This window comes from Schistocerca cancellata, chromosome 1, assembly GCF_023864275.1.
Source record: "Schistocerca cancellata isolate TAMUIC-IGC-003103 chromosome 1, iqSchCanc2.1, whole genome shotgun sequence".
Taxonomy (NCBI): Eukaryota; Metazoa; Arthropoda; class Insecta; order Orthoptera; family Acrididae; genus Schistocerca; species Schistocerca cancellata.
In genome coordinates this window covers 177,318,172-177,344,914 of record NC_064626.1, presented here as the reverse complement: position 1 = coordinate 177,344,914, position 26,743 = coordinate 177,318,172, and the positions used below count along the sequence as shown (strand labels likewise).

Sequence of the window (26,743 nt, the reverse complement as noted above, 5' to 3'; positions counted from 1 at the left end):
GGCTACGTGTCAATAAATCATTTTCTTTGTGGTACTTCATAATGTTCAATACAGTATATGTTCCAAAACCCTACTGTAAATCAGTGTTAGTAATATGGTCCTGTAATTCAGTGGATTACTCCTACTTCCCTTTTTGGGTATTGGTGTGACCTGAGCAATTTTCCAGTCCTTAGGTACAGATTTTATCATGAGTGAGCGGATGTATATAATTGCAAAATTATTTCCTGCAAACCATCAGGAAGTCATGTATTAGTTACAAGAATGGGATTGTCATCAAGAATTAAGACTTTACTCTGAAAACATATTTATTGAGCAAACATGAAGTATGCATGGCACTGAGTCACCTGTCTCAGCAGAGAGTGATCTTACTTACACACACACAGAAAAATCTACCAAATTACAATACTTACCATAAAGAAGATACATCAAGTTGCAGACAGGCACAATTAAAAGACACTTACATAAAGCTTTTGGTCACAGCCTTCATCAGTCAAAGAGAGACACACACCATTCACACACAAACAAGTGCACCTCACACACACACACACACACACACACACACACACACACACACACACACACACACGCAAGTGTCAACTCCAGCATCTCGGGCCAGAATGCCTTTTTATTTTTTATTCTTTTAATTGTGCCTATCTGAAACTTGAAATGTGTCTTCTTTATGGTAAGCAGCTATCTGTCTTTTACTACTTTGTTGATAGCCCTACCTGGAGTTTTTGTTGTTTTAAATTAAAATACTTGATAAATAAGCAAGTCCCAGTACCGTCCAGATATCGTACATTTTAAATCAAAATAACTGCTGGAAACTCAGAGTATGTGGCAAATTGTGAACAGTAATTCTCGTATTACAGTGTGATGGTGAATGCCTGGAACTATTATTACATCTTAAGACTTCTCTCTGTTAGCGATGACATGCTATGTCCTATTTGTTAGGAACTCTTGAATCCAGGTACACTCTATATGCTTATATTTTGTTCATAAGATAACTGTGCAGAGTTGCATCAATTGCTTTGCAGTAGTCATGGACTTGGCAAACTTGTGTGCTGTTATCTGCTTGCTTCTGAGTTTGACCATCGGGTCCACTTGTCTTTCCCCTTTTGCGATTTTAGTTGATTTCCTATCTTACTGCTTCTTGTTTCAATATCTGTCACTCTGATGTTTATGCAACAACTGAAAGGGGGAACTACATTATGGTCCTAATCTGTCAAATAGTTTTAGAAAAAGATTTTAGTATTTTGACCTTCTCTCTATTGTGCTCTGCTTTGGTGCCAGTATGGTCACTGAGACTGGTCAAATTCTTTGATCCATCACTGATTCAGTACAAGATAGAAACTTCTTAGGACTTTTTTTGGGAGATGGGTAGATAGAACTTTACTTTTGAATTCAGTGAATGCTTCACGCACTGCTCTCCTGACACTGATTTTGGCTTCATTCAGTTGTTGTTTGTCTGCAAGGCTTTGGTTATGTTTAAATTTAAGATGATGCCCTCATTGCTTTTGGTCACAGCTTTTGAGCACTATTTTTGATCCACAGCAGCTCTTTCCCATCCTTCACAACTTTCCTGGGATACACTTTACGAACCCTTTACAATACTCTTCAACTTCTTCCATTTACATTCAGCTGCTTTCATGATTCTCCATCTTTCATGTCTGAACAACATAATGGACTAACAATAAGTGTGGTGGTTTGGGGAACCATTGGATACAAGAGGTGATCTCTCTTACAAACTGAGAATAATATGGTTAGAAACTGCTACACCTGGGAGGTTTAAGAGCTCATGGTACGGGCCTATGTTTCAGGTAGCTTCACTGCTCTCCTTGCTTGCATATTTGCCTGACATGTCACCCATTAAAGATGTCTAGAATATTGTCAGTCAGAAACTTGTTCAGCATGGTCCATCAGCAACTAACATTGATTCTTTGTGGATTCATAAACAAACTGCAAGGTATGGAAAGTACTAGTAACACAATCAGGCTCCCTTTGGCACATAACATGCCACTAAGAGGCTCTGTTCGCTGCACTTTGTGGTTTCACACCATACTGCTTCCTCAAAGTTAGAGATCATGTACAGTTCTGTAATCCTAATAATTTTTATATTGTTGTGTACTTGTGGTATAAATTCATTCATATTTATTCTTCCAGGTGCTTTAGAGATGAAAATAGGTGTAAAAGTTAACGTAACCACATAAACTTCCTTGTTATGTTAACATTATGTTTTTTCTGATGAATCTGAAAGTATTAGTTTACCACCAGTAATGGAAGATGAATCTTCTGTTTCCACTTCTGTATTTACATCATCAATATTCTACAAACCACTGTGTAGTGCTTGACGGAGAGTACATCCTATTGTATCAGTTACTGGGCTTCTCCAGTTCCATTCACATATGGATCATTTGATAAATAATTGCTTAAATGCCTTTGTGCATGGTGTAACTAGTATAATCTTGCCTTTGAAATCCTAGTTTTTAACAAAAATAGCTCCTTGCACTGGGAAACATGACAGAAACAAACAAACAACTTTTACCCAAGTATTCAGAGAACACTACTAATGAGCAGCACATCATGAAGCAACCCAAGAAGCCTAAACAATTTCGTTTTTCTACTAATTAGTGGAGTTACTGTTAACAATTGTTGCTTGAAGAAGAAATCAAAGAAATAACAGGAGTATTAAAACTTGTAAAAGACAACATGAAAGGAGAACTACAATTAAAGGCCACGTCAGGAAAAACATAACAATGAGTTTATAATAGAACAGAAATAACAGAGCATCAGAGACATGATTTAAATGCCTGACTATTTAGTATTACTAATGACATATGCAGTCAATTTCAAAATGCTGAGAAGTTGTAAAGTTCAAAGAAGACAAAAGCACAATAATACAACAAAAAAGAGGCAGTAAAACGACAACAGAATGGAGTAGGATGCCTTGTTCAAAACATACATTTTTATGTTACTTACATATTTTATTTCAATCCCTCTAGTGGCATGTGTTTGGGTTGAAGTTCTAGTTACACAACATCACACAAAGAAGTATTTTGCTGTAATTGGAATAACATGTAGACACAGGTCCATCAAATTATGGCCTAAAATAAATACCTCACAGCAGTTCTTCTTGCAATCTTTTGCTACAAAACTTGATGCATAATGAATTGTTCCAAATTCTTTCCAGTTCCTCATAATATGTGGCCCAAGAAACAGAAGATTTTCATTAAAGCAAATGGGAAGACAGATGACGTTCACTTCTTTGATTACCAACCAACATTCTTATTCTTGTTCTTTTTACAAAATCAGGATACACTCAGCATTATAATTTTAATTCCACAACTTGAAAATAGCAATAATGTTTTTGTTGTATGACTTGACAGTCCACTTGTTGCAAATGTAGAAATACTTGAAAAACACTAGAATCAATTAACCAAATATAGTAGTTTTTGATAATGCCCTATTCTCCTATATCTTGGTAAACATATTTTTGGGAATAAACCACAGGACAGTACTGCTTTTATGTTTTTCCTCATTTCAGGTGTCACTTTCAGTTGACAGATTCTTAAGCTGACTGGTGAACAATATTGAGATCCACACTACATTATCATAAATTTGGCTCCCACATATGTTAAGTCCTCAAAACAGGTTAACTATTTTTATTCTCCCAAGTAAATTTGGAGGCTTCCCTTTAGAGCAGCACTGTATTATTCTTCCATGAACTGAGATATGACACTCTAATTCTTGACTGTTCTCCTTATGGTATAACCTAGATACATATTAAAAAGAGTTGTGCCCTTAATACATGACCGTGTCTTACAATCCTTGACACACTGAAACATTCTGATGAAACTTAAATACATATATACAGCTTTTTATCTACACTTAAAATTATGCTTTAGAAAAATACTATGATAATGAAACTTCCTGGCAGATTAAAACTGTGTGCCGGACTGCAATACCCTTTCTTCAAAATGCTAGCCCTGCCAGGTATGCCAGGGAACTTTGTAAAGTTTGGGAAGTAAGAGATGAGGAACTGGTGTAAGTAAAACAGTGAGGGCAATTTGTGAGTCATGCTGGATAGGTCAGTAGGTAGAGCACTTGCCTGTGAAAGGCAAAGGTACCAGGTTTGAGTCTCGATCTGGCACACAGATTTGTCAGGAAGTTCCAAATTGGCACACACTTCTCTGCAGAGTGAATATTCATTCTAATGTGATAATATCCAAATCAAATTTTACAAAAAGTAAAATTCCATTTCACATCCATACATGTCAAAATAATGTAGAGAAAGCAGTAAATTAAACAAAAAGCCAGAATAATATTTTCCATGTTTGTTCCTTCTTTCTTTTACTAAAGCACATGGTATGAAATATGTATGCTGCAACTACCTAGCTACAAGCGAATCCAACGTTGGAAAAAATAGAATTACATGGTGAAATGAACTCCTTTCTTAAGTATTCAAGAGAGGTACATTTAATAGAATGGGTCCTCTCTCAACACCAACTTTACCAAAGACTAAATTCTTGGTACTGGCAGTGTATGCAGTAAGTTCACACTGCATATAAAATACACAGTCAAGAAGCTTGATCTGTAAGCTGGTCCAGAAACTCTCAAAAGCTTTACACATTAAATTAAATCATTGATTAGAGAAGGTATTCACAAGCTGTATTTTTAAATCTCTATACAAAAATACGCTACCATCCGAAAATGGCTTACAATCATTTATTTACAATGATTATATTGGAGATAAATGCAATTTTTTCTGGAAATATATAAATTCCCATATTATATACATATATATGTATATATATATATATCTGTAAATAACCATTGTTTCACAGAATCAACAAATTTAAGGCACAACATTAAAGTACAGCAGCCCTCACAGCTATCACATTTTGTTCCAGGTTGTTCCTAATGTTAAAACGTACAATCATTTTACACAGTGAAATGCAGTGAGTCACTGACTTCATGCACTGGAATTAAAATGGTGCTTTACACTCTGATCAATGGACATGATGCTCCATTGACACCAGAACAGAAAAAATATAAATATCATCACAGAATATAGTTTCAAGTATCTTATGTATATAATTTTACTGACATAGTATTCACAGCAAAACTAACATCACAAATATATATCACTTTGGCAATCAGCAAAATTATATTTTACAACTTTGCCAAAAAAAGCTCTTGAAAGTATCATAAAGTTAACAACAACTCCAATAATATGTAGCAGTTACGATCCATAAATGTCAAGACGGAGTCGCCCCTCATTTTCCGTTAAGTACAGGATGTCTGCTAAAGCTTGTTCACAAATGGCTTCCTCTGCTTTCTCAGACATCTTCAAAAAGAAAGACAAAATTATCTATTAGTATTAAAAGGAATTATGTACAAAAACACAATGTTTAATGTCTTGGGAAATTGTACTGTTACTCAAAGAGAGAGGTAATGGAAAAAGAGATAGGGGGACAATTACATAGTCCAAGAATTTTTTGACATTAATGGAAATAGCTTACATCAACAAAATTCAACAAGTGAATTACTAATCAACTGTGTAACAGCTCTTTCTTTTCTGTATTTTTTTTATTCAGTATTGTCTGGACCTCTTTCTCCTTTTCTCAATTCTTCAGTATTGTCATTAATATTCACACACGTGTATTACACAAAGATAAACAAATTTGAATGTGGGCTTCAACAGCAAGAAACACATTTGTATGTCTCACACCATGAAAATCAAATTGTAGCATTTACACCTCATGAAATACCACTGCATGCCAATGTGAACAGTACTAAAACTTGGTATCATCAATTTCCCTTTCATCTCGTCCAGTAAGTCTCCCCTGATCCAGGTTTCGAGACAACTGTTCTGAATTCTCCCAATTTCCTAAACCTTGCCAGTCCTTTTCCTTCATCCCTCTTCTTTGCTCTTTAACCTCTCTGCCAAAAGAAGAAGCTGCTAGTTCCAAAACATGCGTATGTCTTTAACCTTTGTATATGTTTTCTTCTGCCACTGCTTGGTGAGTAGTCCTCCCCCCCCCCCCATCGAATTACATAATATTTAAAAAAAATGTTTGAAAGCTTCAGTACTGAAAGACTTTTAGAAGAGACAAGTACTGCAGCTCCGATTGTTGACGTCATCAGAAAGGTGCTGCTTAGAGATTTACCAAGGAAGATTTTAAGCCAACAACGGGAGACTCAAATAAAATTAAACATTAACATCCTCATGACAAATTGTGACAATGGTGACTGAAATATGAGAGACTGACTGGAGCAAATTTAAAAATGAAAAGAACATACAATGAGTGTATTTGACTCTCTGTAATATGGTTCACCAAAGATATAGATATGACCACCTCATTGCCACATAAGTTAAGAATATTAATTAACATCCATTCAACAGAAAAATTTTCTGAAAACCTTACTACTAGTCTTGTGTGGCTATTGTCACAACAATGTCAAATAATAATTAACCAACTCATCAAAAAGTATGACCATCAGAACACACATCAAGCAATTTCTGGCTCATGTGTATGTCAGGAAGCGATGGTAGCTTAATAGTGAATGAAGAATATCATTGCAAGGCTTGCTTTCCACTGTTAACAATTTACTAGCAATTTTAGTAACCATAAAAAGAGAAAAGGGAAACAAAGCTAATATTATTTTATTATATTCCATGAACACACTGCTTTATTGGAGGTACATGATTTCAATTTCAAAAGGATTTCTTTTTAGAAGAACTTGATTGAGGCACATATCAAACATACTATTTGTTCTATTAAAAGCTGTCCAAAGCAGTATCCATGATGATAAAAGAGAGACTAGTTAGTTACAATGAATGTAGGACAAAAGTTGAATACAGTTAAAGATGAAGATACTAAAAGCATGTATGAGATAAAAGAAATTATATAGTTTAAAAATAAAGATGATGAGACTTACCAAACAAAAGCGCTGGCAGGTCGATAGACACACAAACAAACACAAACATACACACAAAATTCTAGTTTTCGCAACCAACCCTCTTTCCTGACGAGGCAACCGTTGGTTGCGAAAGCTAGAATTTTGTGTGTATGTTTGTGTTTGTTTGTGTGTCTATCGACCTGCCAGCGCTTTTGTTTGGTAAGTCTCATCATCTTTCTTTTTAAATATATTCTTTTTAAATATATTTTTCCCATGTGGAATGTTTCCCTCTATTATATTCAAATTATATAGTTTGTTAAGGCTGATGAGAATTTAATTATCATGGGGATCTGAAGTTCATGAGCAGGAAAGGGAAGGAAAAGGAAGAGAAGAGAATATAGTAGAAGGACTGAAAAGGGAAGCTGCTTTGTAGAATTTTAGACACAACACAATTCAGTCATTGCAAACACTTGGTTTAAGTATCATGAAAGAATGGTGTATAGGTGGGAGAGGCTTAGAGACACCAGGAAGGTTTCAGACTGATCACATAGAGGTAAGACAGAGATCTGGAAACCACATTTCAAAATACAAAACATGTCCAGGGAAAAATGGGAATGTTGACCTTAATTTATTGATTATGAACTGCAGATAACAACTGAAGAAATTGCAAAAAGATATGAATTTAAAGAGATGGGATCTGGCTCAACTGGAAGAACCAGAGGATGTTGAGAGTTTAAAGCAGTGTTGAGAGACAAGCACTAGGAAATGATTGTCTGAGGTAGGGGAAATGAATACAATAGAAGACAAATGGGAAACTGAGAGCTGAAACAGTGAAAACAGTATTGGATCAAAAGGAGGAAAAAAGTCCCAGAAGTGATTCTTGAATAACATATGAGATATTGAAAAGAAAGATGATGAGACTTACCAAACAAAAGTGCTGGCAGGTCGATAGACATACAAACAAACACAAACATACACACAAAATTCTAGCTTTCGCAACCAACGGTTGCCTCGTCAGGAAAGAGGGAAGGAGAGGGAAAGACAAAAGGATTTGGGTTTTAAAGGGAGAGGGTAAGGAGTCATCCCAATCCCGGGAGCGGAAAGACTTACCTTAGGGGGAAAAGAGGACAGGTATACACTCGCACACACACACATATCCATCTACATATACACAGACACAAGCAGACCTTATTGAATTTTACTGATGAAAACAGGAAGTATAATCATGCAGGAAATGAAGAATGTGAAATGACAGGAAATGTAGAATGATAAATCAGAATGTAGAATGATAAATCTAGAATAGTTAGAAGAGAAACGCAAAGCTGTAGTTGCATGCATGGCAATGGGAGAGACATGGGATGCATTTAGGTAAATTATAGAAACCTTTGGAAAAAGCACATCAGATGCATGAATATCAACAGCATAGATGGCAAGTCAGTACACTATGTAAAAATACGGGTAGGCCAAAAGGTGGAACGAACTGATAAAAGAGCTATACGTTAGAAACATTAATATTATGGAAAGGCAAGAGGAAGTGCATGGGGAAGAGATGCGAGACATGATACCATGAGAACGATCTGACAGAACATTGAAAAACCCATGTGAACACAAGGCACCTGTCATAGATTACATTCCCTCAGAATTATTGATTGATTCTTTGGGAGACTGTGCCATACCAAAAGTACTTCATCCAGTATGCAAGATATATGAGACAGGCAAAATATGTTCTTATTTAAAGAAGAATGTAGTAATTTTAATTCAATGGAAGGCAGGTAACTCCACTATACCAGTCACAAGCCTGGGGCATCATCTTACAAGTGTTGAGGAAGGAGGAGTGGGTGGAGTAACACCTCATAAAAAAACTGGGTTCAGTTGGCCCAGCTGTTAGCACCCTGTAAGGGCCCCTGCTTAGGGTACAGGTGAAAACTGGTCAATGGCTTCCAAGGCAGATGAAGATGGTTGATACAATCACAACGGCAAGGAAGGCGGAAGAACCACAAGAGGAAGGTTGGTCTCCATAGCCTTGGAAGGCAACTAATCTAAGGGAGTAAACCTATTGGAGCTTACAACCTCGGTAGTAACATGATTAGGTCGTAACAATCCTAATCCACCCAACAGCATTTTCAACGAAAGCATGGAGGACAAACTTACGATTATAATTACCCCAGGTAGTAGTTAATCCACCGTCGCCTTTGACAACATTAGTGGGCCTTTGGATTCCGGGGAGCCCATACCAACATGTTACAAGGATGAGTTGGAGCATCATGAAACCTCTAGAAACAAGATATGGCATAAACAATGCAACTACTTTGCCATGCTGGATGTCAACTACTTGCTCAAGATGGGCAAGTTCAAGCATCTGACAGACACACTGACACAACACAAGATTCCTATCACAGCGGTACAAGAGACCAGGTATACAGATGAACATGCCTTGTAATCTCAGGGTTATCGAATCTTCAAGGGCAAAGTGGGATGTAGGAAGATGAAGAACATCACTCACCTGGGAACTGGATTCACTGTCAGTAACAAAATACTTGATTCAGTTATCAACTTCCATTTACCTAACAGTCCAGTGACCCTATTAATATTTCGTTTCTCCAGTAAGGTTTACACCATTGTCAATGTACACGTACCTATTAACCAGGACAACAAGAGAAACCCTGAAGGTACAGAGCAATTTTGGGAAGAACTCGAGGACACTATTGGCAAGATCCCAGAGTGGAATACAATCATATTACTGGGTGATTCTAACGCCCAGTTAAGGAAAGAGCAGCGGAAGTATAAATATATAGTGGAGTAATAGCCAGCTCACATGTGCACTAACAGAAATGGAGAACGACTTGTGAGACACTGTAAAGCATTTAACATAGTAATGAAATCAATGGCCTTTAAGCATCTACCAAGAAAACAGAAGACATGGACTTCACCCAATAAATTCCTAGGAGAGATTCAAATAGATCATGTGGCCATTTCAAGGACGTCCTGTAGAGAAGTCCCCTAGGAATACAAGAAAGTCTCAAACTCCCAAACTTACCAAGTTTGACTTGAAAAAACTGAAAACCTGCAATATGCTTACAGACTGAATGCAAACACTAGATCATGAATGCAACAAGTGGGACCAACTAAGGGACAAATTAGTAAAAGCCGCAACAGAAGTTGCTCCACTAAAGAATCAAAAGAAACATGAGTGCCGGACAAGAACCTGAGACCAAGTGATTGCAAAGAGACAAGCAGCTTGGCTAAGATGGAGCTCACAGAAGTCCGAAACAAATAAGGTGGAGTTCATAGAACAGTGCCGGCTAACTGCCAAAATCATCAGGTAGGTTAAACATCAGCACATTCAGGACCAATTACTCAATTAGATGAAGATTTCAAGAAGAATAACACTAGAAACTTTTACCAAACTTTCAAGCGAAACCTTAGAAGCTATGCCCCACCCAACTTATACTTCAAAGAACCAGATGGAAACATAGCCTATAATGACAAAGACAACTGCCGCATATTGGCCAAATATTTTGAGAATATTATCACCTGTGAGTCCCCTAAAACCTCCTTTATCTATTAAGACAGTCCCACACAACCAAAGTCTCACCCTCCAACAGAAGAAGAAGTGAAAAACATCATTCAGTCCTTGAAGAGTAGCAAAGCACCAGGAGAAGACGCTATGGTTGCACTACTATGGGAGCAGGCTGGAGACAAAGCAATCAACAAGTTGACCGAGATTCTACAGAACATATGGGACACTGAGAAGTTACCAGATGACTGGACATCTGCTATGATCCATCGCTTACACAGGAAGGGTGATTTGACTGACATCAACAATTATAGAGGGATCTCATTGATACCAGTCACCTATAAAATATTACTTAAGACATTATTGAACAGAGCCGAACCCAAAATGGACCCAAAACTTGGAGATTATCAGGGTGGTTTTAGAAAAGGATGTTCTTGTGCTGAAAAGATCCTTAACTTGAAGTCAGCATTAAGTCAAATTAAACTAGCAAATAAACAGTACATAGTTTCTTCGTTGACTTCAAGAAAGCATATGATTCAATCAACAGATATACTCTTATGAGAATTTTGCAGGAAACAGGCCTGGGCCAGAAAACCCACAGCCTTATCCAAAAGAACCCGAGTAACACTAGATCATGAGTAAAGTTTAGGGGAACACTTTCAGAAACCTTTGAGATAAAGACAGGCGTTAGACAGGGAGACGGACTTTCAACTCTTCTCTTCAACTGTGCACTGAATAACATGATCAGAGAGTGGTGAAAATAAATGAAAGTACAAAATATACTGAGCAATATTTACCTGGGATGCAAATGGAAAGGACTAGTAGTAGAATGTTTAGCTTTCACAGAAGATCTGGCACTTATAGCAAGCTCAGTTTAAGTAGCAGCTCAATATGCTCAAACACCAGGCTGCCAAGGCAGGACTTCAATTGTCACTAGAAAAGAGAAAATACCTCACCAACATCAATGATACCCCCAGTGAACTACAGCTGAAATGAGGTCAGATTGAGAAAGTTGACAGATTTAGGTATCTAAGAGAATTGTTGGAACATCATTTATCAAAAGGAACAGTACTAACAACTCAGATTAATAAGTTACAATTAGCATATTGATTAACCAAGAACATCTATAATAAGAAATACCTATCTCGCAATTGCAGACTAAAACACTACCAAACAGTTATCCGCCCTGAAGCCCTATATGCCTCAGAATTCTTGAATCTGAACAGGAAAGACTAGAGATTCAGGAGAGGAAGATCCTGAGACAAATTCTGGCATCAGTCAAAACAGATGGTGAGTACAGAAGACAATCAAACCGAGAAAATCACAGGTGTAGCCAGGAAGAGATGTCTCGCTTTCTATGGACATATCACAAGGATGGACCAAACAAGACTAACCAAACGACCTCTCAACTACTGGAAGAGCTGGAAGACACCAAGGCTGATAGAAGTCAAGAAAGACATCCAGGAACTGATCTTAACTGAAAGTGACATTAGAAACTGAGTACTTCTCAGAAGCATACTAAAAGAAAAGAGGTTTCAGGACGGATCACCCCGTAAAAAGACCGGCGCCCTTTGGGCAAAGGAGAAACATAGCCAGAGAATGTGGGATTACTGGGCAAACATCAAGTCTCTCTCCAGGCTGAAAAGTTAAGTATCGTGGTCCTTAGGTGGCCCATTCGAAAAAAGAAGGAGAAGGGGAAAAAGAAGAAGGCAGGTATGACTGTTACTAAACCACCAGTTTAATAAGTTGTGGCTGCAAAATAATAACATCAATTTTCCATAGAAAAACAGAAAGACTGGTAGAAACTGATCTCAAGTAAGATTAGTTTGGGTTAGACAGAAATGTAGGAACACATGAGGCAATAGTTGAAAAGGGAGTGATATAGGTTTGTAACCTATCCCACATATTATTCAGTCTGTACATTTGTTAGTGACATTGTAATTCTTTCAGAGATGGCAAATGCCCTGGAAAACCAGATGAACAAATGTGTAATGTTTAGAGGAGAGATTCTAAGATGAACTTCAATAAAAGCAAAACAAGGGAAATGAAATGTAGTCAAATGAAATCACCTGATGTTGAAGGAATTAGAATAGGATATTATACACTAAAAGCAGTGGACAAGTTTTGTCATTTGGACAGTAAAACAATTGATGATGGCCAAAACAGAGAGCATATAAAATGCAGGCTGGCAATAGAAGCAAATTTTTTCTGAAGTGTGCAGATTTGTAAATGTAATCACCACTCACAGATTAGGCCTGTTCTGAGTTGCTCACTGATGCCTAGAAGGTGTACATGAAGCAGTTTGTGATCATGGGACTTGTCATCAGTATGTCACCATCCCTTCAGCCGTTATTGCCAGCAGATGAATCTTGGTAGTGCCAGTGCTTCTTTATTCAAACAGTTCCTCATTTGGTTTCACGAGGCTGATGGGTCCTGTTCCATACCTAAGAACCTCAGAAAAATATGAGAAGGTACCAGGGCTCATACCCTCTACACCAAAGGCAGCAACGTTAAACATATGGCAATGGAGCAGGTAAACTTGTAAGGAACTGAAATAAGGAAGTGAAACATGGAATCTAAATGGTGCAGACAAGAAGAGAATACAAGCCTCTGAAATGTAGTGCTACAGAAGACTGATGAAGATAAGACAGATTGATCAAATAACCAATGAAGAAGTACCGAATCAAACTGGGAAGAAAGGAAATTTACAAGAGCAGTTGATTAAAAGAAGTGATAAACTGATACGACAAATCCTCAGGTGTAAAGAAGTAGTCAGTTTGGTAATGGACGGAAGAGTTAGTGGTAAAAATAGCAGAAGGAGAACAAGTACAGCAATAATAGAAATTCCTGGACGAGCTATTGGTAAAATAAGAGAATAGCAGCCACTCATCTGTAGCAGACTGAAGTGTGAGGTAGAGAGAAAAACAAGGTTTAGCTACAGTAAGCAGATTTAAGTGGAAGTATGTTGTGATAGTTATGTAGAGATGCAGATGCTTACACATGATAGATTAGCACAATGTGCTGCGTCAAACCAGTCTTTGCAATGAAGACCACAGTGAAGACATTTTGAAATAGATTTTTTTTCTATTACAGGTTAAGATACAGAAGAAAGCCAACACTATCAATCATTACACTAGATTACATATCCACAGTATAGGTAAGAGATGACAGAGAAAATAATATATGAAGATATCTGAAGAAATAATATACTGCATGAATGAATCTGAAAATTTAACTGTCAGGGGATAACGGAAATGAAAAGGAGGCTGAATTTCTTATTTGAGTTAATAAAGACTTTTAATTGTGCGAACATGGCATACAGTCTAACAGGTTACAACAATATGGGTTGGGGAAAACCCAACAGTTAGTTTTACTGTTATTTATGTGGTAGGAGGCAGAAAATCACTTTGTATTTCACATGACAAAAAATGAATTTTATAAGTTGGTACAGTAAAGGTAACCAAAGAAGTGTTTTTCAGGTTTTTGCTCTTAAATCACTTCTTCTCCTGATAAATACTAAAGCTTTTTTAAATATTGCAGTCCCCAGAAAGAATTAGTAAAATTCAAACAATGTGTGGCACAGCACAATAAATAATTCAGATAGTGGAGGAACAGCATGCGGACTGCGTGAGTAAATGAATTCCATCATCAGTGTATTTGGATGTGTCCCACTATGATGGCCATAACTGTGTTAGATCCTTTGATGGTGGCTGCACTCTCGCAACATGCAACATTGAGTGGGATGCTGAGTGAATATCCAACACCATGAAGAATGGTTAAGAGCACCATTCTGTGTGCAGAATGTAGTATTGACTCCTGCAGGCACCATAGCTGATGCTTAGTGAATTTGAGCATAATCACATAAACCATGTGGAGAGAGATTCCTCTAATATCAGTCAACTAAGTTTAGATTCTCTGATTCCAGCAAATGGGAGATCCACATCAGGGCTGTTCAAGAAGTTGTTAGGCAAACAACTGTTCATGGTAGCTCAATTGCTAGAAAGTTGCATTTGCAGTAAAATGGGATAGTCAGACACAATTATGAAGTGCAGAGGAAATGCAAACACTGTGCTTTCTTCAGAGGAATGACCATGTGTCAGGTACAGCATAGCCTTAGATATGAGCACATAGAATTACAGGTAAGTGTTTAAAGTAGTGAGTAGTTCTTCTTAACAGATGAAACGCATCATGATGGCTGGGAAAGGAACTTTAAAGTAAAGGTCAGACATACCAACATCAGTTTACAACATGTCAGTACAGGAGACCTAGATGTTTATGGGATACGATCATATTTGGAACGCTTAATGTCCAAAAAACTTCAGTTTAGAGTAACATTACAACACCTTCCACACAAAAGATTATGAACTCTTAGAAGGCCAAGATTGACAAGCAATGATGCAAAAATTAAAGAAAGCACTGTTAAGCCATGGGACTGAAGCAATATTCATCATGTCAGAGCAGAGAAATAAAGGCCTAAACTATTTTCACATTCAGACTGCAATAAGAGGTTCCAGATGATTCTCTCTTTGTAGAACAGACAGCTGGGAAATGGAAACACTACTCATTCCTCCAAGCCGTCACCTTTAATGATAGGAGCAGAGTATTGAAATATGTTCATTGATCTTCTCCGCAAATCTGAGATTTATTTAAAGGATTTTGAAAAGTTAAATGAGAACTTCTGTTTTCAATTGATGTTACTTCTGTTTTCAGTTGATGTTAATAGTGTGGAAACTAAGATACAGTTGGAATTTATAGACCTACAGTATGACAAGCAGTGGTGTGATAAGTTTAATAACAAAATTAAATCATGCAGACTTTTTAAAAAATGTTCCTCAACAAAAATTTCCTTGATTTTACAAGTTTGCGACTACAATTATGTTGATGTTTGGATCTACATACATGTGTGAGCAACTTTTTTCCACAATGAAGAGAATGAAATGTACCCAGAGAAGCTTACTAGCAAACATTACCATACTTAAAAATTTGTCTCTGAATTAGCAGTGCTCAGAAGGCAGTATCAGATATTGTTGCTTTTGTTAAAATCAAAATTAGTAATATTCATTTATATCCTGTTACTTTATAGTTAATGTCTGGATAAATGGTCACACAGTACCAGCTAATATCAATTAAAATGTTGTCCAAAAATGGTAGTCATTATAAAGTGGCATCAGTCATTAGAAAACCATGTTTTGTACTTAGCTGTATGATATTTTTCGATTCATCAGAATATTAAGAGATGTAAGTTTCACTTCACTGTAATTTCTCATCATTACTACAATCTCAGAAAATAAATGTGCCATGAAGCAAATTACTTAACTGTGAAGTAAATCTCAGTACAACATAAAGTTAGCAGCTGTAGAATTAGACTCACTGACAACCATTTCTCTTGAGAAGCTACCTTGTTCTGATTCCACATTCTCCTCCCCCTTCCCCACTATCAGTTGCTAGGAGCCTACCATTTGCTCACAGCTGAGGCACGAGCACGAACCAGCTCACATGAGCAGATCAGTTAACAGCCTGCTTCACATCATACTTAATTCTTAGAGCCAGGGATCATGAACAGTTTTATACTTTTAATCACTTGCTTATGGTCATGACAATAATCTGTGGGTGGAAAGTTCATTTTAGTTACACATTGCAATCTTCTCAAAACAAACTTCTGTGTATATCAATGACTTATCACTGAGTGTACCAGAAAGGTCCAATCCTTTTTTATTTGCTGAAGATACAAGCACAATGCAACAAAATTGTAAAAACTTTCAAAGTGGCACAAAAGTTTGTCTTTTTACAAGTTTCGAACCATCAATTAATATACACAAACTTCCATGCAACTTCAGTAGTTTTTTACAATTTTGTTAAATCATTTCAAGTTGCTGCCATGTTGCCATCTAGCATGGTGGAAGTAAGTAAACAAGTATAACGCTTAGTGATTCAGGTAGGAAACTAAAAAATATACATTTAGACCATATGTGTAGTTAATTTATGAATCTTGTGTCAGAAACTATTTAGTAAGCTATGAATTTTCACACTGAGGTTCCAATTGATATAAACTCCTGCAAGGAACTCCCATATAGAAGAAAAGAGGTTTCCCATAAGGAAGCCTTCACATGGGAATGTTTGAAAGGAACAGCTTAATACATTCATTAACACAAAATGAAATTAGGTCCACATGTATGGAGCATATTCTCTTTTACAGTTCAGAAACATGTGCTTTAACCAGTAGTGTACAATTTCAAAGCCTACAAGAATTAAAGTAAGTTAATGACAACTCACATGTTTTTACAGAGCGCATGTTTCCTCTTAAGAAACTACTCTTGTTCTCAATAGGAATACTGAATATCCATTTAACTTGGTTAAATTGCAATTAAGGAAATACTGTTAGTATAATGAGACTCAGAACTGTTACCCAATCCAGTCATCCTGATTTGGGTTTCCTAAATCATTATTGATGAATGCTAGACTGGTTCTGAGTAACAATCCATGGCCATCACCTTCTCAATTCCCTATTCATTACAAGTAATTTGAAATTAGCATTTGATACAGCCCTGGCATTATTATTTTATTATTATTATTATTATTATTATGGAAAGTAACAATTTTTACAGTCATATTATTATTATTACAAATTTATTATGATACCATTATTAGGATACCTGAGTGTTTTTTGACCAAAAATGAAACATACATTACAAACTTAACACAAACAAAACAGGCTTTCCCAAATTAACTTGAATTATTAATGTACCTTTCTTGCCATGTACAAGCTTTTTTAGTGTTTTTATTCATGATCTGGCTTGCACATTTGAGCTTCCATCCACAAAAATGTTCACTTCAGTTTGTTATCATAAAATCACAAAATAAATAAATACGAAATAAATTTAAACACCTTTTTGTGTATACCTGGGAAGAAACTGTGACCAATAAGCACACTAATAACAGACACTTGCATGGTACAATATATGAAACTTTATCAGACCAATAGAGAAACATATACTATTGGGGAACAAGAACGGTATGGCAAAATGATGAAGCAATAGAAAACTGTGTATTTGCATCACTCACAGAAAAGGAAAGGTATAATTCTTATACTTACTGGTCTGAATGGAAAGTCAGTTGGTGGAAATTTAAAATTTGGTCCAAAATTTACAGAAACGGTAGAACTTTTATGCAGTGAAAGTGATGGATAATATGAACCACCATATATATCTGTAAAAGCAACACCCTGTGAGACACCATTTTTGTAAAAGATCAGCTTACTTCCAGGAATAATTTTAAGCTGCTTCAGTTTTTCATTGACTGTATCTTTTTCTTCATAGTAGAGGTGGCTCTTGAATTTCACTAGAGGCTGTAAAGAAAAGAAGGTATTTGTAATGTAACTAGTCTTAACCTGGTCAATGTAAGAAAAATGTTAATTAAAGCTGAAGCAATGGAATTCAGTCTTGAAGCAATTACTTATATGTTCTGGAAATATACAATTAATCACGTATACATGAGGATATGTGCTACTGCACTATAAAAATTGATTACAAGAATAACAACATGAAAAATGTTATATGCAGTATTTTTTTGTAAATTAATTGGTTGACTCTTATCAATCAGTGTTTGTTGCTCATTTTTACATCTATAGAAGTCAAGTGAACAATCTTGGACTTATATTGTACTAATTTCACGTAGACTTTTTGTCAACAACATAATTCATGTGGTCTTATAAATCTTGTTTATTGAGTTGTACCTCAAGAGGCACAAATCATATATGGGCCAGATGCAAAAACCTGTAGCACTTCCTCAATGTAATAAATGTAGTTTTTTAAGATTAATAGCAGATATAAATAAATTGAACAGTAATATATGCTCTTCCATATACACAGGGTGCTCAAAAAGAGTGTTAAATACTTTGTGAGGTGGTAATACTAATTGAAACAAGAAAAATAGGTCCAATAAATATGGGTCCAGAAATGCATATTTTCTGCAATAAACACGTGTTTATAGGAGGTGATCAACATGGCATCCATTTATGATAATGCATCCCTCTGCCTTCCGGCACAAGGAATGATGCAGCCTTTGAAGTATATGCAGCTGCTGTACCTGCAGGCATGCAGTGAAGATGTGGCCCTCTAGTGTCCGCACATTAGTGACTGGCATGGGGTAGACCAATTCTTTCAAGTGTCCCCATAACCAAAAGTCTACAGGATTGAGGTCTGGGGAAGAAGTAGGCCAAGGTGTGCACCCCCCCCCCCCCCCCCACACCTTGCAGATATTCGCACACATTGGGATCGTGTACGTGTGCTGGTGCACCATCATCCATGAATCACATTTGTATTCGTTGCTGGAATGGCACAGCCTCCTGCAAGGTGGGCAATACATTAATGAGAAAGTCCAGATAATGTGCCCCCTGTTAACATTCATGATAGCATATATGATCGTATTAATCTATCGCCAAGTATGTCTGCCAATGCATTGATTGAGAATTAGCATTGATGCCCTCTTTAATGAATTGATCGGGGATTTTTATCTGCCTGTACATACTGTTTATGGAAATTCACAACGCCATCTCTTGTGAACCCTGCCTCATCGGTAAATAAAATCTTGTATGTGAACAGTGGATCTGTAGCACACTTCTACCACAGCCAGTGACAAAACCACCATCTGCCATTATGACCCTTTGACCTTACAGCCTTAATGCACTTTATATGACATGGGATACAGAAACTGTTCACGAATTACCCCCCAAATAAGATACTGAGACATACCTTCTGCAGCTGTAGCTGCTTCTAATCAATACACAATGCTCCCTGGGGTTTCTTTCTATGAATGTAGCACATGTGTGGACTGTGCAGGGCCTTCCACTGTCAGTCCTTTGAGATGCAAGGGTACCTGTGTCCTTCAGAAACTGGAAAAGTCTGCTAAACAGCTTATCAGAGGGTACTCTGCACTGTGGAAATTGTTCAGCACAGAGGATTTGGGCTCATAGGCTACATTCGTTTACTAAACCATAGCAGAATATCATATCTGCCATTCCACTTGTCAGTTAGTAAGCTACCATTGCTAATAAGTGGCGAAAGAGAGAAAATGTAAATGCACTACCCCATTTGTACATACAAACAGCACAATAACAGTAAACTTATAAGTGAATTCACATTTGAAAGAAGGTAAAACGCCACAATATGTACCCAGGGTTGACAGTATTGTACAATAAGGCACACAAACGTGGTGAAAACTAATGTAGGCGACAGCATGACTCAAACCACACAACTGACTTAAGACCACCTAATGGTAGGAAGAGTAATGTGAGTAAACATTGTAATACCCTGCTGACACATCTGATAAAGCACAAATGCAATGACTCTGCTAATATCTGCAACCAATTGTCGCACAGCTCTTCCTATAAACACATGTTTATCTTGGAAAGTACACATTTCTGGACCCATGTTTATTGGACTTATTTTCCTTGTTTCGATGAGTACTAACATCTCTAAGTATTTGACACTTTTTTTAAAAATATTCTGTATATTTCATCAGATGTGTAACTGCTAACATTTTTGATGAAGTTGCGTAGTATAGAGTTGAGAGAATCATAAAATCAACTTCAAAACCATCTTACGGCAAGACTGTGAAACTACAAGGAATGTGAAATCATACCATAAGCAAGTTGCATGTAACTGCTTTCGTAATACGACATGTGGGGTAGACTTTAGGCTGCAATGTACTTGATGCAATTTTATCAGTTGCTTTTCCTCCATTCTGACCATCACCATCTTCATTCCCTATTCATTATGCATTCATATCTTTATTTATTTTATGTAATAAAATGTTTAATGCATATGTGATCATGTTAAAAGTGGTTCTTCTAAATAAACAATTAAACCAAAGTAAGTAACTATGTCTGAGTTGTTGGTAATAAATATCTGTTATGATTATACTCTTGGGGAGAAAGTGTAGTACACCTCCTTTTTCACATCACATTTTAATGTTGGATGTTCTCCAGCAAACAATATTATTTTGAAGGCACTAATATGATCTAAGGATAGTTGCTAATGACAACTAAAACATAATTCTATGGAGTAACTGAGCAATTTTGTTGGTGAATAAAAATATTTTAATGAAAGAAATCACAACATACTTCTCTGTTGCAACATTATGTCATATTTCAAGTAGCATCTTTTGCCCCCTTTGCCTATAATCAGTGCTGATAACACAAGTGCCATTTTTGTCACCAGTAACCTACTGCAGCACTACAATACAAAAAGCCAAGATTGAGAGGTGAAATTCTGATTCAAGACACTGCAGTGTAAAATCTGTTTTGCACAAGTGGGCTTCTTGTCAAAGCTGACTACTTACGGTGGGTGCCCACCATATGACAGCAAGTAAATCAGCTGTCAATCCTGTCATGAGTAGGTTGGTGATGTCAACAATCAATTGATTATGCTGAGTGTAGTCTTCTAACACCCTGAGTGTTAAACAGGTAAAGGTGGCATCATCTCCTAACATAAGATGTTAATCAGTTCTCATTTCAATCACTCATGTTATAGTAAAGATGACATGTTGAGTTGCAGACAGGTACAATGAAAAGACTGCTCAGTCATGTATACACAAGTTGTGCTTGCTTGTGTAAATGTGTATGTGTGTGTGTCTTCTTTTCTTTTCTGATGAAATCTTCAGTCCAAAGCTAAGTCTATAGCAGCCTTTCTGTTGTGCCCATCTGCAACTTAACATGTCATCTTTACGTTGGGTAGCAAATCTATCCTTTTCATAATATTTTTGATATTTCAACCTGGACTTTACATTGTTTCATGTTATAGTAATTGATTTTGCAGTTTTATGTCTTTTTAATCTTCATTTAATTGTTTGTTTTGTTTTCATGAGACACTGCAAAGATCACATGAAAAATTTATATTTTTCCTGCATTAGGTTTTGCAATATCTGGGCAAAGAAAAGACATACATTGTAGATAAGAAAAAACATAAACCGATGAAAATGTTTTTTTTAATGTAAATAGTTTCAGCAGTAAAAAATCAGCACTACTTAAGGAGAAGAAAGATGTTGGACGTTAATTGGCCCTTCATAAGAAAACACGGCACAAAAGGATAAAGTACAAATGTGCAATGTAGTGGTTTCTAAATACAGTTTGGTGTGTTTATATGTATATATTTTGTCAAGCAAATAATTATTGATGTTTTGAAATGTTTGAATGACAATTTGCCTCTTCCTGCAGTTCTCAGTAGTGTGGTGAATTTACCATACGACCTTTATTAAAAATGTACACCATGAATTTTGCTCTGGTTATTGCTAGTTCCTTAATTCTGTTACTATTTATAAGAAGTTAGGTCCCTTGCAATCTCAGTTTCATCATTCAGGTAGCAAACTGCACAGCAAGCAACTCTTACAGCCACACGGTCTGAGGCGTCTTGTCACGGTCCACGAGTCTCCCCCCATTAGAGGTTCGAGTCCTCCCTCGGGCATGGGTGTGTGTGTTGTCTTCAGCATAAGTTAGATTAAGTAGTGTGTAAGCTTAGGAACTGATGACCTCAGCAGTTTTGTCCCATAAGACCTTTCCACAAATTTCCAATTTTCCAACTCTTACAATATGCACCACTCTGACACTGACATGTAAACAAAAACACTCATAACATGCACCACTCTGGCAGCAACTTGTAAACAAAAACAATCACTCATGATAGGCAAATCTTATTACAGGAATAATATTGTGGTGTCACTGCCAGACACGACACTTGCTAGGTGGTAGCCTTTAAATCGGCCGCGGTCTAGAGAGACTTCCTAGCACTCGCCCCAGTTGTACAACCAACTTTGCTAGTGATGGTTCACTGACAAAATACGCTCTCCTTTGCCGAGATTCAGGAAAATTGAGACTTTGTGTGGACTTCAAGGCAACAGTGAATCCACAACTAGTGATTGCAACTTTTACTTTACCCTGCCCGGCAGATCTTTTTGACAAACTGTGCCCAGGTAAATATTTTTGAAGTTGGACCTAGCAGATGCGTACTTGCAAATACCAGTGGACGAAGAATCCCAGCGCGTTTTGGTGGTTAACACGCATCTTGGTTTGTATCGATTCAAACGACTGCCATTCGGGTGTGCATCCGCCCCTGCATTGTTTCAGCAATATCTACAATGTGCATCGGTTCCTACTGCAGCAAACTATCTGGACGATATTGTGATCTCCGGTAAGACGGAAGAAGAACATTTAGCCAATCTCAGAACATTATTTCAGGTCTTGCAACAAAATGGTCTTCGCTTGCGGAAGGACAAATGTGTGTTTTTTGCTCATGACTTACCCTATCTGGGACATGTACTCAATGCCCAGGGCATACATCCCAGTCCAGAGCACCTCCGTGCCATATAAGACTTGCCTTCGCCGCAGAATTTGAAGCAGCTACAAAGTGTGCTGGGAAAAATCAACTATTATCATAAATATATCCCACACACCTCTTTCATTTCAGCTCCGCTTCATCGCTTACGCAGTCAAGGTGTTCCGTTTGTCTGGATGATGGACTGCGAACGCACCTTTCGCCAGTTGAAATCGGCGTTGCTTTCCAATACTTGCCTTACGCCATTCGATCGCCCTATTGCCTTTGCGTCCAAATTGCTCTTGTCTGCGCAAAGACATTATTCACAAATAGAGAAAGAAGCATTGGCTCTCGTATTTGGTGTTACAAAGTTTCATGATTTCTTGTATATGGTCGTCACTTTACCATCATCACAGACCACAAACCTTTGACATCGCTTTTTCATCCAACCAAGCCTGTACCTCCACGTACAGTGCAGAAGTTCATTCGCTGGTCTATTTTCCTCTCGCAGTACCGCTACGGTATCTTGTATCGGTTCACTGCTAAGCACGGAAACGCCGATGCGTTGTCCCGTTTGCCTGTTGCTGAGGATAGAGCATTCAATTCCTTCGAACTTGCTTGCATGTTCATTGATTCGGAAACCGATGACGTGGTCGAATCGTTTCCGATTGATTTTCGTCGTGTAGCTACAGCCACAGCTGCCGACCCTGTCCTTGCTACCGTTCTGCGTTTTGTTGCTACGCAATGGCCCTTGTCAAAGTCACGGATCGGGGATCCGTTGGTTCGCTGATTTTTTGCTCACCACGAGAGACTTTTTGTACGATGTGGTGTTTTGCTGTTGCGTTCTGATAATGATCAGTCCAGGGTCGTGGTCCCACGTTCGTTACAGTCCTCTGTCTTACAGCTTCTCCACCAAGGACATTGGGGTATAGTGAGAACGAAACAACTTGCTCGTCAGCACTGTACTTGGTTCGGAATCAATGCCGATTACGAATATGTGCTCTTCTTGCATGGTGTGTGCCGAACAACAATCAGCACCACTGCGGAAATTCTTTGCATGGCCAAAAGTCACTTCCCCTTGGCAATGCTTACACATCGATTTTGCTGGTCCATTCTGGAATGCTCGATGGTTGGTTATGGTAGATTCATGCAGTAATTTTCCTTTTGTTGTCCGGATGTCTTCCACGACGTCATCTGCCACCATCCGAGCATTATCCGCTATCTTTTACATTGAAGGTCTTCCACAGACTATTGTTCCCAACAATGGCCCACAATTCATGTCCGCAGAATTTCAGTCATTCTGCAAGGCCAATGGTATTCAACATCTGCCGTCCGCGCCGTTTGCGCCACAGTCAAACGGTGCCGCTGAACGATTGGTCAGGACTTTCAAGTCACAGATGTTGAAGTTGAAAGAGTCGCATTCTCGGGAGGACGCGTATTGTTCTTTTTGTCCTCGTATCGCTCTCAGCCCCGAGATGGTCGCTCGCCGGCTGAGTTGCTTCACGGTCGTCCTCATCGCACCTTGATGTCTTTGCTACATCCACTGCATCAGGTTCCTGTGCAGTGGCAGACACCTGCTTTTGCCCCAGGCGACGTTGTCTACTACCCCAACTATCGAGGTTCACGGCGTTGGCTCGAAGGGCGCATTCTTCACTGCCTCGGCCGCACTATGTATCTGGTTTTGGGGGTCTCTGGTTAGGTGCGTCAGCATCTCAATCAGCTGCGCCTCTGTCGTTGCACGGGATCTGCCGCTCCCCGTCTGCTTTCTGCGACGGTGCCGTCTGGTCAGCGCCCTGGGGACCCATCTACTGGCTCGCCTCAGCCCCAGGTGTTACTGACGCTGCCTTCCATTTTGCCCCATGGCGACGCGACGCCGCCGCCGGCGACGCCCGCAGTGAACGCATCACTGCAACCACCGGGCGCCTCCCTGGGTCACGCGCTGCCGATCGCTTCCCGTGACCAGTTGTCCTCCGACATGGAACTCTTGCCCGCTACGGACCATATGTCGTCTGCACCCGTCAGGTACCCTGGCCCGACGGAGGTCGACCCTTCGGCCCCTCCTGTCTCTCTGCGGGCGCATACACCGCATGTTGGCGTGCACCCTGGAGCAGGTTTTCAGGCGTTTCCTAGCTCCCAGCGGTCCGAATGGCAGGGTGTGGGTGGCACAGCCTCGCCTGTTGTTAGGCTCCCCACCTCGTCGCATACGTCAACATGGGGTCCTCCCCACGGTGGGCGGAAGCCTTATCCCACAACCGTGCACCGATTTGCGAGGGAGGAATGCGGTGTCACCGCCAGAGACTACACTTGCTAGGTGGTAACCTTTAAATCGGCCGCGGTCCGTTAGTATACATCGGACCCGCATGTCACCACTATCAGTGATTGCAGACCGAGCGCCTCCACAAGGCAGGTCTAGAGAGACTTCCTAGCACTCGCCCCAGTTGTACAACCGACTTTGCTAGCGAAGGTTCACTGACAAAATACACTCTCCTTTGCCGAGACAATAGTTAGCATAGCCTTCAGCTACGTCATTTGCTACGACCTAGCAAGGCGCCAATACCAGTTACTATTGATACTGTAATCATGTACTGTCAAGAGCAACGCTCATCATTTATGGATTAAAGTTAAGTAATCCACCAGCTACGTCCGTTTTTTGCTAAAGTCTAATTTTCTTGACCTGTTCCAGACCTCACGCCAGCCTGTGTGAGCTAAAACGCGTGCCTTTCGGCTTCCTCTAATATCCCGGTGTTGGCTCTCCTGCCAACCCACAACAAATATGCAGTAGACTCACTTGCCACACCAAGTCACTCACTCACTCTCTCTCTCTCTCTCTCTCTCTCTCTCTCTCTCTCTCTCTCTCTCTCTCTCTCTCTCCTCTGTAAAGTTAGATAGCAACCTCTGGAAGGTCTGATGATAGAGCACAATGCTGGCACAGGCACAAGTGTTTTGGAGCACACTGTTTGAGTGTCACTGTTGAGGGCTCCACAGCAGACAAACCCTCCGCGTTCTCATGATGACCGACAAACATTGTCAATTATGGCTGAAGCAAGCACAGAATCATTGAGATAGAGCAATGGGAATGTATCACCAAGCTAGATGAATTGCATTTCTCGTTACATCAGGTCAGTGTCCCTGTCTGGGTACATCATCATCCTGGCAAGCTGCGGCTCACAATATTCACAGGACTGTAGGAGCAGTCTCATGTTATGGAAGACATCAACTGGGTTTCCATCATACAAGTGGTAGTAATCCAAGAAACCACAACATCTGTGGACTGTGTGAAGATACTGTGAATCATCTGCATTCATTCATTCATGCTTGATATCTCCCGCACAGGTGAAGGTGCTTCCCAGCAGGAGATATATGTCCATGTCACAGGGCCAGAATAGTGCTACAGTGGCCTGAGGAGCAATTAAGTGAACTAATGTAGATGTCTTGGCCACCAATTATGACTGCACTGAACTAGAGGAACATGTCTGGAGCACTGTCGGGGGCTACCTTCACATTCACAGTCACCAGCCCATAATTCATAGGATCTGCATGATCTGTGGGTAGACATCTGCTGCCATATAACTCCAAGAACCAACCAAGGGCTCATAAAATTCATACCACATAGAATTGCTGCTGTATTGTGTTCCAAAGGTGGACAACAAGCTGGAAGTCAAAATGTTTAAGCCAATCAATATATATCTGTTAAGAATAATAAGTTTCAGAAAAACAGCACAGAAATTGCACAATTAATGATAAATGTCAAGACTGAAAAGCTTCAGAGTCTTATACAAAATTAAACTAAAACTGATTGTTATAAATGCCACATTACAGAAAATGGTTATTAATGATGTAGCTGATGGTGTATCATAACTATTGTCTGTTAAGTAAAAAAATAGTTTGACCTTTCATCTATACCAATTTTGAAGGAAAAAGTGCACTACATTATACTTGAAATTTCTAGAATAGAAATGATTGCTCAGGCAGCTACCGTATTTACTCGAATCTAAGCCGCACTTTTTTTCCGGTTTTTGTA

The 26,743-nt window shown here is 38.7% G+C and overlaps 1 protein-coding gene across 1 annotated transcript in view; it reads right to left on the bottom strand.

Moving 5' to 3' along the window:
• Positions 1 to 2,905: 2,905 nt before the first annotated feature.
• LOC126168251 (set1/Ash2 histone methyltransferase complex subunit ASH2-like) overlaps positions 2,906 to 26,743 on the bottom strand; it is a 91,975-nt gene continuing 68,137 nt past the window's right edge. Inside the window, exons 10-11 of the mRNA XM_049920541.1 lie at positions 17,511 to 17,762; positions 2,906 to 5,344 (exon numbers count right to left, since the gene is read on the bottom strand). Of these exons, the coding sequence (XP_049776498.1) occupies positions 5,240 to 5,344; positions 17,511 to 17,762 (357 nt within the window). The 3' untranslated portion in view covers positions 2,906 to 5,239. The remainder of the gene's footprint in view (positions 5,345 to 17,510; positions 17,763 to 26,743) is intronic.